The sequence below is a fragment of the Embiotoca jacksoni genome, unplaced genomic scaffold, assembly GCF_022577435.1.
Source record: "Embiotoca jacksoni isolate LCO1_2020_lvr unplaced genomic scaffold, fEmbJac1.0.p SCAF_15, whole genome shotgun sequence".
NCBI lineage: Eukaryota > Metazoa > Chordata > Actinopteri > Embiotocidae > Embiotoca > Embiotoca jacksoni.
In genome coordinates this window covers 3293356-3308887 of record NW_027185285.1, presented here as the reverse complement: position 1 = coordinate 3308887, position 15532 = coordinate 3293356, and the positions used below count along the sequence as shown (strand labels likewise).

The window sequence follows — 15532 nt, the reverse complement described above, 5'->3', positions numbered from 1 at the left end:
CACATTAATGTTTTTTTTTTTTTTTTTCATTCCCATGTTTATTTTCCCCATATTTAGTGTTTATGTTATTAGAATTTTGAATGAGTGCAGTTGATATCCTTCAACTGGATGTTGACATCTTTCCTTTCCTGTGAATAGTGGGGGAGCTTTGGAAAGGGAAATCTGCTTTAAAGAACTTTTGTGTTATTATGAGGAAGTGACACTGATGTTCATTCATTTTCTTAGACACTGAAGTGAAATTCATTCATCGGTTTTGGGTACACAGAGACATGCAAAAACAAATTCCTTTGTTCCGTGATGTATTTTCATTCGTCTTTGAACAGGGAAGCTTGGTTCTTAGATTTCACAACAATACTGACAAAATATACTGGTTGTTTTGGCTCTGGTAATACTGCTGAAAATAGAAACTTGGAAAAAGCACAGCTCGGGTTGAGTAAACATTCCCCTTCGATGTTGATCCTGGATTAACTATCTTTCTCCTCACTTCTGTGATTTCTTGAAACAATGAATCACGGCAAAATCTTGCTACTGGTGTCACCGAGGACACGACAGCATCTTCCTCAGTTGTGTTTGGTGTGCAGCATCTCCGTAAGAAGGGAGTTGCAGGGCAAATCTCCAAGAAGATGGCGCTGGTACAAATAGTCCTCAACCTGCAAGCTAATGCTGCGTACTTCCGGCAGCCGCAGAAGCAGCTGGCCAAACTTGTCTGAGTGTCCCGGATGAGTTCGTTGGGTGTGCTCCATCAGGGCCCTGTTGACCCTCTCTTGAATATGCTCCACCTGCCTGCGGCTGTGCACTGACTTCACATCTAGAGCGGGGGAAAAAAAACAACAACACAGAAGTCCAAGAGTCATATCGTGAAAACTTTGAAGGGATCTTTTATACGTGTTTGCATGTTTTGGCCAATAAAGCTGACCATAGACAATGCTTCAAATATAGATGTCGCTGTAAAGAAGCTACCAATTCTAAAACATGGCTGCTGAACACGCATTGTCAACCCGACAGCATGGAAAAGCTCTACAATCACAAGTTCAAGGTGGACATTCCAGAATGGTGTCACTAATTCGGTATTTGTCCAAATGTGAAATATGGTCGCGGTCTCACCTGTTGTGGGCAGAAAAGTGTATTTGCGGACCGTTTTTGATGTCACACTGAAGTTGACCTTTGACCTTTCAGCTTTAAAACATCCCTTCACCATGTTATCCTGTTTGACATTTGTGTGAAATGTTGTCGTAATTTGCGCACAAAGTCCTAAGTTATGGCCACAAATGCGTTTTATGCGGTCACATTAACCTTTGACCTTTGGCCACTCAAATCTAGAGTTCATCCTTGAGTCCAAGTGAACATTTGTGCCAAATTTAAAGAAAGTCCAGAGACTGTCTTCCTGAAACATCACATTCATGGGAATGATGTGATGTCACAGAGACTTTGACCTTATATTTAATAAGTTTATCCTTGAACCATTCCCAAGAGTTTTCACAAACTACAACATAAAGCCTCCAGCCGTGATTGTCATCGGCACAGAAGCATAAAAACACAGAACTAAATGGTTATAAAGTTGATCAAAAAGATACATCTGATTTGTATCTTCTATAAATGGCTTAATCACTATGATTTTCAAAATGAAACGCTCACCCGGGTTGAAGAGCACCAGGTATTTGAGACAAACAAACTCTTGTCTGTCAAAGTGGAGTGCCTTAAGTTTGGACACAAGTTCCTGGGTCCTTGATACCAGGCTGCAGAGTGTCACTCCGGCCTGGGAAAGGATGGTCAACACCTCGATCTGCAATCAGAACGAGACGAGTGGGGTTATCATTATCAACGTCGCGTGTGTGCAACCCAGTCAAACACATGACGGCAAGCCAACGACATTTTTTATTTTGTGCAGCCGGACGGTGGGACACTTTACCTGTTGTCCTGTGACCAGATAAATGCAGCCCTCTTTGCCGTAGGTCACTTGTCTACAGAGGTGATCCAGGACCAGCAGCTCACTCCAGCAGCTCTGCAGCAGCACCATCTGGTCCTCCACCTGTCGGAAGCGTAAACCCGATGTAGTTGCAAATTAAAGGCTACGACCGCTGACCTCCAGTTACAACACACCAAACACAAAAAGTAAATGTCATACAGTCTCTCGCGGTCCATTGACACGAAAGCAGTTTCTAGTACAGTGAAAATGTTTATACGACTCTGTGTACCATGTCTTCATCACCTTGAGCTCCTTAAAGAGTGCACTGTTCCTGGCCCACTCCACGAGCCCAAACAGAGTCTGGTCAGTCATTTTGCACATGATGCTGAATGTGTTTAGCCGGTCATGTTTGCCTCGATTGGCCTGTTCTCTCTGCAGACTGGCCAGGACTTTGGCACGCAGCTGGCTTTCATCCTGCTCTCCCTCCAGAAGTTGGCTTAGGAAGTCTGGTGTATGAGAGACAGATGAGGTCGGGATTTGGGTGGGAGCCTGGGAGAGTGGGGTGGCTGAACTTTGTGTGGAGCAAGGGGATGATACCGGTGTTAAAGAAGTATTTGGTGTTGAATGCACTGGGTAGTTTGCATGAGCTTGGCTGTAACCAAAAGACGTTTCTCCTCTCTCCGCATGAGGGTATCCAGGAAAGGTGCAGTGGTACAGTCCAGGGTAAGGCAAGGATGGAGGAGTGACAGCTCTGTCTGTGTTCATGGTGCAGCCCAGAGGCTTGGGTTCACCTGACTGCCTGATGCCAGGGGGAAACATGTGGGACTGATGAAGAGCATCAGAAGATGATGGACCACTGGTATGACTGCTTATAAGGTGAAGGTCATTTGGAGCTTGGGGGCAGTGTGTTTGTGTAGTTTCCGTCTTAATCCTGTAGGGAGCAGTGTTTCCTTGGTGACACACTTTTTGCTGCTTCATCTGTCTGTCCCGCCGGTACAGAGGACCAAATTTATTCCTGCCACCTCTCATACGATCTGCTCTCACAGCTGATGACAGAACGTAAAATAAAACAAATTATCAGGGTTTTACAACAAGATTTCAAACATTGCCAGAGATAATTTATTTCATAAAACTGATAACGTGCCCAATTTTGATTATCTCCACAACACAAAGTCATAATTTGCCATCTGGGTCATGACAGCGCTGGTTTATGGTTTCCCAGATAAGTCGTGATGGAGACAAGAACACGCATGTCAGTGAAACGCTAACCATGTCGCAATGGAGCAGGAAAGCACGTGTGTACAGTATGTTTCTGAGGAGGACGTGGTGCCAGTTTATTGTACCTTCTCTCTTCATGCCTACTGCCAAACACTTCTGGAAGCGGCAGGAAGGGCAACGTTTCCTTTGGGAGAGGTTCAAGGGGCAGCGTTGTTGTTCTGCACAGGTGTAATGCTTGTTATTTTGCACTGAGCGCTTAAAGAAGCCCTGCAGAGAGAGACGGAGAGACGGTGAGCCTGCTGCTTCGTTCTCTGCAAGCCACAAGACAATCCCAAGTGACGATACAACATGTGTTTCAATGAAGTTACAGAAAGACATATATCTTGGTCAGTGCCAGACTACGGCTAATTGGTGTGTACTGCAAAATGGTTCCATTAGAGCGCAGATCTTTTGAATTAATTATCCAGACCTCACTGCTTACCTTGCAACTCTCACAGGTGAGCAGTCCATAGTGGTATCCTGACACTTTGTCTCCACAGATGGGACAGCTCTCCGCTGACTCTGGTCTGCTGTCCGCCTCTGTCTTCAGCTCCTGGGCTGGAGAACGGCACCGATATTAAATATCAAATATACAATATGACACAAACTTCAGCTACTGAAGGGTGACATCAATGTGGGGCATGTTGACTTTACAAGTGCTGGTCATTAAATGGAGATTGTTGTTATGATATGCCAAGCTACGTCTAAAACTGAATGTATTTCTAATGTTGGAAAGTGTGTTTGACAAAAATGGAAACGAACATTCATTCACACCATACTTCGGGCTTGCATCAGTAAGTAATATTTCAAGTCAGCCACAAAGAATAATGATAATCAGATTGGAGTTCAAATCCAGTAAAAGCCCCATTAGTTGAAGAGACTGAAGTGCTATGCTTCCGTCATGAAAATATGTCATCTCATGAGGTTTATTGCTCAGCTGTTGAGAGAACAGGACCATCCCTCTGTTGCAGACAGAACCTTATCACTCAGCTTTGATTTGCTTGACTACGATCACAGATATGACCCTTGCATAATTCCCAGAAACAATCTCCCAAATGAAAAACTGTAGCGTAACAGGAAACCGCTTTTTTTAAAAACTTTTTTCACTGTAAAAATTGATTTTTAAATGGAAGCAATTACTGTATTTCATGCACTACTACATTATACATTATAGAAAACTCTAAAATATGACCATTAAAACAGACATATTTACTACACTGTACAATTACAAATATTATCTTCTGCCACACACCTAAAAAGATCACTGTCCACTTCCATCTAGTACTCACATGTTGATGATCCCTCCAAAGTTACCAGATCCTCTGGATAGTGACAGGAGTTGTGGACAAGAGGCTGGGGCTGCTGTTGGTAATAACCAGGTGGGTCCATTTTGGCCGGTGGGATGTGGACTCCACAGTCAGTCCAGCCTGATCTTCATTGTCGCAGAGATCAGCAGAGCAGACAGACACTGCAGCAGAGTCAGAGAAAGGCCGGCGGGCAGTCCCAACAGCTCTGGTGGACTGATGGTTGTTTGAGGCCCACAGGTGGACTTCGATCTGTAGTGAGTGTCATAAAACCTCTCCTAACTGGCACTCCTACCCAGCCTGTATGTCAGTAAGCAGGCCAGCCAACCAGCCCTTCCATGGGACAGAGCCAGATAGCCACCTGCTGGAATCAGCCTGCAGTGAAAACACTTCTGTATCAAAGAGCTATCCTGAAACCCAGCTGATAAGATAAGAGTGCACCAAAGAGTGCACATAATCACTGTCAGAACTACAGACAGGAAAGTTTGGAAATCTAATTGCTGCATTATTCTTGTGTAATGAAGCCCTGTTGTTCATGCAGCTTTGGGAGAAGTGCACACATCCTTTACTTAAGTGAATGAAGCAACCAGAAGAGCAGAGTTAAGATACTCCATGACAAGAAAAAAATATTTTCTTTCATTTAAAATGCCATTAAAATAAGTATCGTCAGCAAATTATTTCAAACGCAGTACTCTGAAGGACTTACAAGTACTCAGTGCAAAGCAAAAACTCGGCCTCTAGGAATGATGTATGACATTTACGGATAGCTCATACTAATGTGGAACGTGAATTTTATTGTTGTTGCTGCTTGAGCCGGAGCTAATTCCAACTACTGATAATTTAGTCCATTGGTCCCAAACCTAATGGCCAACCATCTGCAAAGAGTAGCAAAATACATCTAAGGATCATCAAATAATAAATGGAAATACATTTTTTTTAAATATCCATAAATGTTGCGTCATTTTTGTTCTTCAATAAATATCAGATAATTTTACTTTAATACACCTTTAATAGTTTTTGAATTTACCTGAAACTATTTGAGATGTCCGTTTAATCAGTCTTTTGTGTAACAGCTAAAAGTTGATCGATGATAGAAACATGAGACGAAGTGCGTCAACGAGACACTTCTGTTTAGTGAGGGTCAAGGTTGGTAAGAGTTTAATCTCTAGTAATATATCAAATTAACTGATTATAGTTTTTTTATGTAAAAGGTTGCAAGTAATTATAGTTTTAAATTTAAACATAGCGGAATACAGAGTACATTATTTACACTATAAATGTAGTGCAGATATCTCAAAACTGAACTTAATTGAAGTACTTAAGTAAAGTTGTGTACTCATGTTCCACCTCTGAGTTTATGAATGAAGTCCATTATCAATGAACAGCCCTAATGAGCTTTTAGTGAAGCTTACTGTGACGTCAACATGGAGCTGTTCAAGGTTGGATGTTATGACACCTGGGCATTATAAATAAAAAAAGTCTTTTTGCTCATTTTAAATAGCATTTGTGGCTTCAGACACTTGACAGTTTTCCTCTTTTTTACACGTTAAATCTTCATGAAATGCAAAGTATTTATGAACTGAAAAGTTTGAAGTGCTGGACAGTATGAATCTTGGAAACAATGGTCCAGTTGAACTTAGTAGTGTCATCTGGTGGCATAGAATAAAACTGTACTAAACTGGAATGAGATGTAATTGTCTTTTGTGCGTTTTTTTTCTATTGTTAAACCAGATGATTTAGGATAGCTTCAAAAAGACAAAAACAACCAAAAGAATCACTGCAAAATGTAACTTTATTGAATATAAAAGAAAGCCATTAAACTAATTTAAAACCATCATCACAAGAAGATTATGGTGTGTTCAATTCATTACATTTAAAATCGGAGCTCTCACTAGCAGGTTATTTACTACGTTGCATGGTTTGAAGCAATGATCAGCTACAACACCTCTCCATCATCTCCATGTCGGCAGCATAAGCTGTCATAACACAGGGCTCATGATATTCAAGAGAAAGCAGATTAATCCATTTCCTCACTGCTGGGACACACCGGGTCATCCTCAGCAAGAAACCACACCTCATTGTGCCGGTTGAACATTGTCATTGGACTGCAAAAAAACCATACATTTACATTAGAATACAAATATTGAGGGTTTTTGTTTTAGCTGTCTTGTGTGTTTTTCATGAAATCATGATGATTAGCTTACCTGTTATATCCAACAGCCAAGTGGAATCCTTGTTCGTAATTTGCATTAACTAAGTCAAGGTCAGACGACAGACTGTCAGCATGCTTTCTATCAGAAAAGGTTGTCATCCATCCTCCGTAGCTCCGTACATACACGTTCATATCCGGAGTGTCATGGATGTACACCTGCAAGTCAGTCAGATTTGATTATCTGCCAGAGCAATATATATATATATATATATACAAAGTGTGAATTCAAACACAATAATGGAATTTATGACTTAATGGAAGTTAATGTGTTTTTAGAAAAAATAAATGTTCTGCTATTTTAGGGGGATAGAAAAGCTTACTTTCTCATCTGTAGGTTTGGGGGGATTCTTCTGACAATCAGACGGCAGCAGGAAGCTCATTGTGAAACGGTTCGTCGCAAAAAATCCCCCTTTCTTTTCGTGCATTTTCATAACAACAGGAGCCGTCATGTTGATTTTCTGTCCTGAAAAAAACCCATTATTTTAGTGCAAAGGCATTTGAGAAATGTCACAAATAGGAAATACAAACAAACATCCTTTTTGCATAAAAAGCAGAAGAAAACATGAGCAAACACATGCAATTGTTCTGACTAAAATATCCAATAAAACCGCTGAACTGTCTGTGCTCTCTGATCACAACTAAATACAGTAATTATACTGCTGGGTCAAAAGGACATTTTAGTTTTAGCTGTACCACATGTTCAAACAGAGATTGGAGAACTGGCTTTAAAAACTGAACTTGAAAGATGGAAAGAATCACAACAGGTTTTGCCATTAAAATCTTTTATTTTATTTCAAAATATCATGGTCAAGAATATTTGATGGCATTTGCAATTGTTTAGAATAATTTGGAGCCACTGTAGGCAAATTGTATGTTGTTGGGAATTTCTGTCTTTTTTCATGTTAATATTGTGCATTTTCACAATTACATTATTTTTGTCTTTCTTTAAAAACATTTTTTTTATTATTTTTTTTTATTTTTTAAATAAAACCTATGTAAATAAAGGGTTAGATAGGAAAAAACAAATAGGTGGATGCATGCACAAATACGCACCATTCTCGTTTCCACCGGTGATGTAATCAAACAGTCGTCTGAATGCTTTATAGGATGCAAATTCCATCATGTAGTAGTACGTTTCCTCAGTTGAAACCCATTTCACAGAGTCATAGTGACGCACCTGACACACACGAACAAACATACTGGAGTGGGCATTTGAAAGGTTTTGTGCGAAAGTTTTTCCTTTTTTGCCCAAAGACTACTCACCTCATATGTTTCGGTCTCACAAATCAAATCAAACAGCAGGCACTCCTCTGTCTCAGAGCAGAACTCAACCTGAGATGAGTCTCTGGAAGATTAGGGAGAATTATTATTATTATTATTATTATTATTATTATTATTTTTAAAGGGCACTAATGCAGACAATAGGAGGGTAACTACTTGTGCCAGGCACTGAATGAAAATGTCATTAATGTTCTCATGTATAGAGGTCACTATAGTGGACAGCTATTCAAATGTTGTTTTCTTGTATATGCATGGGTTTTGATGGCATAGTTGCACATCAGCCACTACAGTGAACGCTATTGCATCATCCCATACGAGGCTGATGTGCAACTATGCCATCAAAACCCATGCATATACAAGAAAACAACATTTGAATAGCTGTCCACTCTGGTGACCTCTATACGTGAAAGGGTTAAATTCACAGGTTTCTTACCCAACTTTAGCCTCAGCTGTCAGAACCAGCAGAAAGCCAACAAGTCCTGGAAGATAAATCCTGACACATACATGGAGAGTGTTTTCATTCAGCAGCAAACTGAGAGTTTAATAAGTTATTCATGTTTATCTGATGAAAAAGCCTTTTGCACCAAGAAATTTCAATCAAATTATTGTCTACTAAGACCATCTGGAAAGTAAAACTGTACTTACATCGTGGCAGTCAAGGTCTCAGAAGTCAAAAATGGAATGCCTGCAGTTTGGTCCAAAACAACTATTTATTCCTGCTCTGGTTATAAAACACAACTGGGCCACTCCCTGAAGCCATAACTTGAACCAGACAATGGAGGGTCTAAACCAATAGAAACTCAAAGCGGAAACAAGAAAAACTGGAAGGAATTATGTGTCATCTTCATGTTTTGTAACCTCTTGAACCAATAACATTGCTCTAATGTCCATAATTTTTTTTGGACTATTCTGTATCAGGGGGTCAACATAATGCAGAATTCAACACAGTTAAAGACAGTCAGAGAGGTGCCATCTACTGACGGACTAAAGCACATCAAACAAGGGGTCAGTTGTGCTATTTTGTGTCATAAGTTGTGTTCATGTGGGTGGTTGAGTCATCGGGTCATATGGACGTTGCAGTATGTAAAAAAGTGTCAATGTGTAGAGCCACTGCAGAAAATATATAACAACAAATTTTGTTTTTATTGACAAATGTCCACTGTCTTTATTGTACATTCCTGAATACTGGGACCTAGGAAAGAAAAAAACCTTCCTTCAAAAAAAACCAAAACGGTGTAGTTTTAATAAAATAAACCTTAAAATACAATTCCAATTTGATAGTTTTTTTGAATCATTGGTTTACCTTTTTATATTAGCTATTGCTCATTGTTATTGTTTGTCATATATGCCCCTGTCATACAAATACACCAGTTTAGTTTTTGTTATTACATTTTTTTTGTGTTACTTTTTGAAGATCGATATACATGGCAGGAGTTTTTGAGTACAAAAACACATCGGTTGGTACAAACTGTGACGAAACATCACAGAATACATTGTTCCCATACAATATTATTTACCACTGCATTGTAAAGAAAAGGTCCTGAATGACTGCTTTGGCCCCGGTATACACGTTAGAACAAAATAAGTATGTTATCCATCACGTCTCAAGAGAATTACTTACTTTGTAACTTTTGTTGGCACAGAACACACGATACCCTTAGAGCAGCAGATCCTCCCAGTTTGTTCCCTTTTCAAGAAACAAAAAAAAACAAAAGAGACAAAAGGTCCAATCACATCTATATTTACAATGGACAATAGCTTTTGTGCCCGACGAGATTGTTTGAGGTGGTGTTGAGATGAACTTCCTGTGTAAAAAATGTATTAATGTGAATCATACTTTAAGGTGTAATACTTGACATTGTAAGATGTGCAGACTTTGTGTCCACCTAGTATAAAGCAGATCGATGTCAGCATCCTTTCAAAATAAATTGCTTTGATTCCTATTTTAAACAAAGTTTGGTTTGCTTAAAGCATGACAGAGCAGGAAACATGAGGACTGTACTCTTGTGGCTTAAAAATCTTTACACACTCCTATATCAGCTATGCTATGCAAACAGTATTGTATTTCAAATTCTACTGTACTCCTGCATCTAAATTATACTCACCATGTATCATTATAACATTAACCACTGCACATCACAGAAAGACCCGGTGGTTTAAAAACCCATTTTTAAGCACCATAAAGAAATTCACATGAACAGTGAATAGGCGGTAAAGTAACCTGAGCACAACGGCAGCTTAGAATTAAAAGATTTTCCTTTTGTCACCGTAGGACAAAGCATATCAGAAGATGTGACACTCCCTCGTGTCCCAGTCTACCTTTCCTTGTGTTACAAAACACTAAAACGGTAATTCTTTTCATAAAGTTGATCACGAATAAAATAACTCTTTACAACATGGTGTAAATATATTTACATATATAGCCTATTTATGAACATATTTATATGTCTCTACACAATCATCAAAAGATGTCTCTGCTGCAAGCTTTTTATAGTGACAGACTTGTAAAAAAAAAAAAGATATCAATTTTATAGGGCACAATCATTTTCTTCCTGGATATAGAGGTTCATTTTAAAGTATTATCTTATCATAATGGATTATCTGGATAGCGTAGTGTTTGGAAAATAAAAATAAAATCTCTCTCTCTATTTATATATATATATATATATATATATATATATATATATATATATATATGCATAAATAGGCTGTATATGTAAATATATTTACACCATGTTGTAAAGAGTTATTTTATTCGTATATATATATATATATAAGGCAAATTAATGGCAAAATGTATGGTTTGCCTTTAAAATGACCGAAATGAGAGTTTAAGGCAGTGAAGCTACCCCCCCCCCCTCCCCCCTCATACATTCATGAAGCGTGCCCTCCTATGGTAACAACACTAAACTGCAACGCTGCGGTAGGACTGCAGTCGGACCTTACTGTAGGAGGATAAACAAGTTAACAAATTAATTTTATTCCATTATTTAAACGTATTAAGAGACATAGTACAGCAAGAGCAGCAGCAACAACAACAACAACAACAACAACATGCGCTGCAGTTACCGGGGAGGTCGTTATCTCCCTTAAGAACTACAACTCCCATGGACTGAGTGTGCCTGACTGACCCATTTAGATAATCACAGAGCTTATGTAGCCACATGTCCCGATGTGAATTGGCCGTGTCTCTGCTAAATGCTGCAGTAAAAGTCTTTCTGGTTTTCCATTTCCGCCGCTGTGAAGAACGCGCTGCTCGCTCCAAGAGGTTGGTAGACTGACCACAACACCACTCACACAAAACTACAGGCTTCCACGGTTGAACCTTAATGTGGATCACTGGTCTTGCGGGGATTTACAGTGTCTGCAGTGACCTCGTGTTTTTATCCTGTGGTGTCACTGTAATTGATCTACCATTTTGATGATTTACAGTGGTGGGAAATGATGTTACTCAAATGCTGTGCTGAACCACACATTTGAGTTTATGGTACAATTGTACTGTCAGAGAGGAATAAGGTCTTTTATTTATTTTTTTTTATTTTATTTTTTTTTTTACTTGCATTAATCTGTCCACTTGTCTTCACCTCTGTGGAAGTAAAAAAAAAAAAAAAAAAAGGGGTTGAATCTTTCAAGGAACTGAATTTGTGAAATTGAATCACCAATGGATTCTTTGTTTGATGAAAACCTCAAATTATGAAGCAAAATATGTTACTTTGAAAACCATTTTTGTGAATATTCAAGTCAGGACAAAAAAAATAAAAAAGACGCTGAAATTGAATTTGTAAAATCAACACACATCTAACAGTCAAAAAAACTGCTGGAGGCTGCTGCACCCTACCAGGGCCCATGATGACGACTTTTACCCTTGATTTCGGTGATATTGCTGGTTTACTTCAAATTTTGATGCTGGACTTCCAACAGAAGGTTTTGCTAAATCGTGATATTTCTACTTTAAGGATCAGATAACTTTCTTCAGTGGTGATAGAGGTTTTTAACCAGTTGCTTTTTTTGTCCTTTGCTTTAAAAAAAAAAATGAAGGTTTTATGACTCTTGAGACTCATAATATATGAAATCCTGCTCCTCAACAATATCAACAGTCCTCACATCACCCACTGATCAGGTAGGGACTCAATGTCCAGAACTGTTATCATGTTACTGCTTCTAGAAAATTAGACACTTGACATATTTACTCATAGAGAATCTACCTGTTGTTTTGAGCGCTTGGCTGCTTTAAGCAGCAAAACATTCCAGGCCACATAAATCAGATTAGAGTGAATATAATCTTTAAACTCCTAACACACTCTGGTCTCAATGGTGCCTCACAGGGATGAAGTGACTAAGATTATTCAGTCCTAATTTACATTTATTGGGGAAAAACTCAACTTAATGACTCTCTCACTACTAAAAGATAGAGCATTACGACTTACTATTTTTCAGCAACATTCAGTGATTCTACTGGAAAAAATAAAGATGGTAAATAAATGAAAAATAATAATACATTTCTCTGTTTACAGCCGTCAAGATTCCCCCTGAGACTAGAGGTCAGAGGTCAAAGAGCATGGGGACCAGGAGGGTTCTGGTGACTGGGTGCTCCTCTGGCATTGGCCTGGCCGTGGCCGTCCGGCTGGCCAAGGACGAACTTAGACGGTTTAAAGGTCAGCTACTCTCTCTCCTCAGCGAAGAAATGGCGCACAGTTAGATGATAGAGGTAACCATAGCTACTGACAGTGTGTTCATTGTTTATCTGAGGTAGTGGTCGCCACAATGAGGGATCTTGGGAAACGAGGACCTTTGGAGAAAGCAGCAGGTGACTCCTTAAACAAAACCCTGGAAATCAAAGAGTTGGATGCCTGTTGTGAAGCCTCCATCAAAGAGTGTGTCAACAGCCTGCCAAACAGACGGGTGGATGTTCTTGGTTCGTCTCCCCTCCTCCTCATAGACATGCTTTAAGTGAATTTAAGATTTCTCCACAACTGAACGGCATAATAGCCCAGAATGTCCTGTTGTTATAGTGAACAATGCTGGTGTTGGCATGATTGGGCCGCTGGAATGCCAAAGCATCGCCGCCATGAAGGAGCTCTTTGACACTAACTTCTTTGGCCTTGTGCGGCTGGTGAAAGAGGTGCTGCCCGACATGAAGCAGCGGCAGAGTGGCCACATTGTGGTGATGAGCAGTGTCATGGGAATACAGGGTGAGTTTGTTTGTGGCGATGACATTTTCAGGAGAAGCTCACAGTTAGAATGGGGTTAAGAAGTTGCTAATACCGTTTCTTACATGTCCATACAGGACTTCTGTTCAATGACGTCTACTCTGCGTCCAAATTTGCTGTGGAAGGATTCTGTGAAAGTCTGGCAGTACAAGCAATGAAGTTTAACATCAAGTGATTACATGTCCTGAAAAATACTTCAGCTTTAAAAATGCAGCCAGGCCACAACTAAAACTTGAGTTATCAGTAAGCCCACATTGGTGAGACTCTTTCAACTTACCGACTGTAACGGACAACCGGTCCTAGATTCATGTTTTTCTGTCTGTCACAAGGACAACTCTAGTGGAACCTGGACCCGTGGTGACGAAGTTTGAAGGAAAAGTGTATGATGATGCTGACAACATCGATCTATCGAGGACAGATGCAGAGACGGCCAAGATCTTCCGTGAAATTTACCTTCCATACTCTAAAAAGATCTTCAGCTCATTGGGCCAGACAGCAGAGGAAGTGGCCGAGGCAAGTAGAGACAGTTATGTTTGCATTTTAATTTTAAAAGGTCACACATTTTTATTTGTTTTGCAAGTCATAATGCGGAATATTATTTATTCTTTAGCAAACAGTTCGAGTGATCACTGCTAAGGAGCCGCCTCTGCGCCACCAAACCAACCGGCTGTACATGCCGCTGACCGCACTGAAGCACGCCGACCCGACCGGCCGACTGCCTCTGGACACGTTCTATAAGATGACCTTTAAATATAACAACCTGTTCAATGCTACACTTGGAGTTGTGCGCATGCTGCAGAGGAGGGGAGGGAAGAAATATTGACTCGACACAAACTATTTGTCAATTTGACTTTATTTATGTTAAGCTAAATTTCAAGATAAATCCTCTCAGGGCACTCTGAATATTGAGCAATTTCATTGCCACATGAGTAAGCATTTAGCGGGGAAGAAAAACTCCCCTTTAACAGGAAGAAACCTCCGACAACCAAATGAACTTGAAATGTTTTTATGAGGCAGTGTTTGACTGTCATAGCTAAAATTCTGGTCATTGTCTGTTTTTTTTTTTAGTGAGGTCACATAAGTTTCTGTCTGTGCAGCAGTGTACAAGGCACTGACTATTTTATCATATACAGTGGTAATTCTAAAAATAATAATTCCTCCATTTTTATGGACTTTGTTTCTTTCTGTGTATTAATTTCTTGTTTAACAATAAGATTGCATGTTTTATTCTTAATTTTAAGGAAAACAAGGTCAAGGCTATTGCAAAAAATGATTTCTTATAATGTATTGATGCTAACAAAATCTTACTACAAAACTGAGTAAGTATGTGTGTGAGTGCTGTATGTGATATATTCTTTTGACAAACAACAAGGAAAGCACTTTATCACAAAAATAAATTATCCATATTCATAAAACTGAAGTTATTAGGTAAGATTAGCCTCATATCCCACCTTCAACACACCCACATTAATTATGAAAAAAAGTCATACTCTTTTGTCCAAAATGGAAAAAAAACAACTCATACTATGTGTCCAAAAAAAAATCTAATAAAAAGTCAAACTTATGTTGTTCAAAATGCCACGTATGTTGTCCAAAAAGAAATGTCATACTATATTAATGGTCTGCACTTGTATAGCACTGTATTGTCTCAAAATGCTTTTGCATGGTTTTCCATTCACAAACAAATGAGACTGAGCTGCCATGAAAGGTGCCTGCTATCAGGAGTACATTCACACATTGTATGCCATTGGGAGAAACTTGGTGTTCAGTGTCTTGACCATTGATGAATATGGACAGGAGGAGCTTGGGATCAAACCACCAACCTTCTGGTTAGTGAGCAACCCACTCTACCATCTGAGCCACAGCCTCCCTGTACTTTGTACATATAATACGTTGTCCAAAATGGTGTACTATAGTATGTTGTCCAAAATGTAAAAAAACAAAAAAAAAAAGTCATAACCGGCATACATCATACTATTGTATGACTTTTTTGTCATATTTTATACGACATACTGTAGTCTTAAGTATTTTTAATTTTTTTGGCCAAAAAAAAAGTCATGCTATAGTATGGCTTTTTTGTGATTTTTTTGGACGAAAGAAATGTCATACTATAGCATGATGTTTTGAACGACATACTATGGTATGACTTTCTCCATATTTTATACGACATACTGTAGTCTTAAGTATTTTTAATTTTTTTGGCCAAAAAAAAAGTCATGCTATAGTATGGCTTTTTTGTGATTTTTTTGGACGAAAGAAATGTCATACTATAGCATGATGTTTTGAACGACATACTATGGTATGACTTTCTTGTCATATTTTAGACGACATACTGTAGTCTTAAGTATTTTTAATTTTTTTG

General features: G+C 39.1%; 3 protein-coding genes across 4 annotated transcripts; 1 reads left to right on the top strand and 2 right to left on the bottom strand.

Annotated features, from left to right (window-relative positions):
- Positions 1-282: 282 nt before the first annotated feature.
- Positions 283-4669, bottom strand: nr5a5 (nuclear receptor subfamily 5, group A, member 5). Its single transcript, XM_069148870.1, has 7 exons — positions 4453-4669; positions 3606-3721; positions 3250-3391; positions 2210-2952; positions 1910-2029; positions 1636-1783; positions 283-808 (listed from the first exon to the last, which is right to left on the bottom strand). Exons 1-7 carry the CDS (start codon positions 4550-4552, stop codon positions 561-563), a joined length of 1617 nt encoding a protein of 538 aa, XP_069004971.1. The 5' UTR covers positions 4553-4669; the 3' UTR covers positions 283-560.
- Positions 4670-6241: 1572 nt separating this feature from the next.
- soul5 (heme-binding protein soul5) lies at positions 6242-8667 on the bottom strand. Its single transcript, XM_069148871.1, has 7 exons — positions 8606-8667; positions 8394-8453; positions 7943-8024; positions 7733-7856; positions 7000-7142; positions 6672-6835; positions 6242-6572 (listed from the first exon to the last, which is right to left on the bottom strand). Coding segments are annotated over exons 1-7 (663 nt in total). The 5' UTR covers positions 8608-8667; the 3' UTR covers positions 6242-6484.
- A 2444-nt stretch (positions 8668-11111) lies between these two features.
- LOC138197649 (retinol dehydrogenase 8) lies at positions 11112-14734 on the top strand. 2 transcript variants are annotated; one of them, XM_069148505.1, is made up of 8 exons: positions 11112-11228; positions 11999-12080; positions 12475-12615; positions 12714-12875; positions 12973-13152; positions 13248-13341; positions 13500-13683; positions 13781-14734. In XM_069148505.1, the coding sequence occupies exons 3-8, from the start codon at positions 12519-12521 to the stop codon at positions 13991-13993; spliced, it is 930 nt and encodes a 309-aa protein (XP_069004606.1). In that variant the 5' UTR covers positions 11112-11228; positions 11999-12080; positions 12475-12518; the 3' UTR covers positions 13994-14734. The 2 variants fall into 2 exon arrangements, with proteins under 2 accessions (XP_069004606.1, XP_069004605.1); XM_069148504.1 differs by lacking the exon at positions 11999-12080.
- The last annotated feature ends 798 nt before the right edge of the window (positions 14735-15532 follow it).

What these genes read in the sequence shown, in the direction of transcription:
- nr5a5 (XM_069148870.1), bottom strand. Translation starts at nt 4,552, where the DNA reads ATGGACCCACCTGGTTATTACCAACAGCAGCCCCAGCCTCTTGTCCAC. An exon ending in TTTGGAGGGATCATCAACAT is followed by an intron (nt 3,722 to 4,452) that starts GTGAGTACTAGA and finishes GCCGTTCTCCAG; the next exon opens with CCCAGGAGCTGAAGACAGAG. An exon ending in TCACCTGTGAGAGTTGCAAG is followed by an intron (nt 3,392 to 3,605) that starts GTAAGCAGTGAG and finishes CTCTCTCTGCAG; the next exon opens with GGCTTCTTTAAGCGCTCAGT.
- LOC138197649 (XM_069148504.1), top strand. Translation starts at nt 12,519, where the DNA reads ATGGGGACCAGGAGGGTTCTGGTGACTGGGTGCTCCTCTGGCATTGGC. An exon ending in CAGTGTCATGGGAATACAGG is followed by an intron (nt 13,153 to 13,247) that starts GTGAGTTTGTTT and finishes ATGTCCATACAG; the next exon opens with GACTTCTGTTCAATGACGTC. An exon ending in CAGCAGAGGAAGTGGCCGAG is followed by an intron (nt 13,684 to 13,780) that starts GCAAGTAGAGAC and finishes TTTATTCTTTAG; the next exon opens with CAAACAGTTCGAGTGATCAC.
- soul5 (XM_069148871.1), bottom strand. An exon ending in ACAGCTGAGGCTAAAGTTGG is followed by an intron (nt 8,025 to 8,393) that starts GTAAGAAACCTG and finishes CTAATCTTCCAG; the next exon opens with AGACTCATCTCAGGTTGAGT. An exon ending in TTGGCTGTTGGATATAACAG is followed by an intron (nt 6,573 to 6,671) that starts GTAAGCTAATCA and finishes GTTTTTTTGCAG; the next exon opens with TCCAATGACAATGTTCAACC.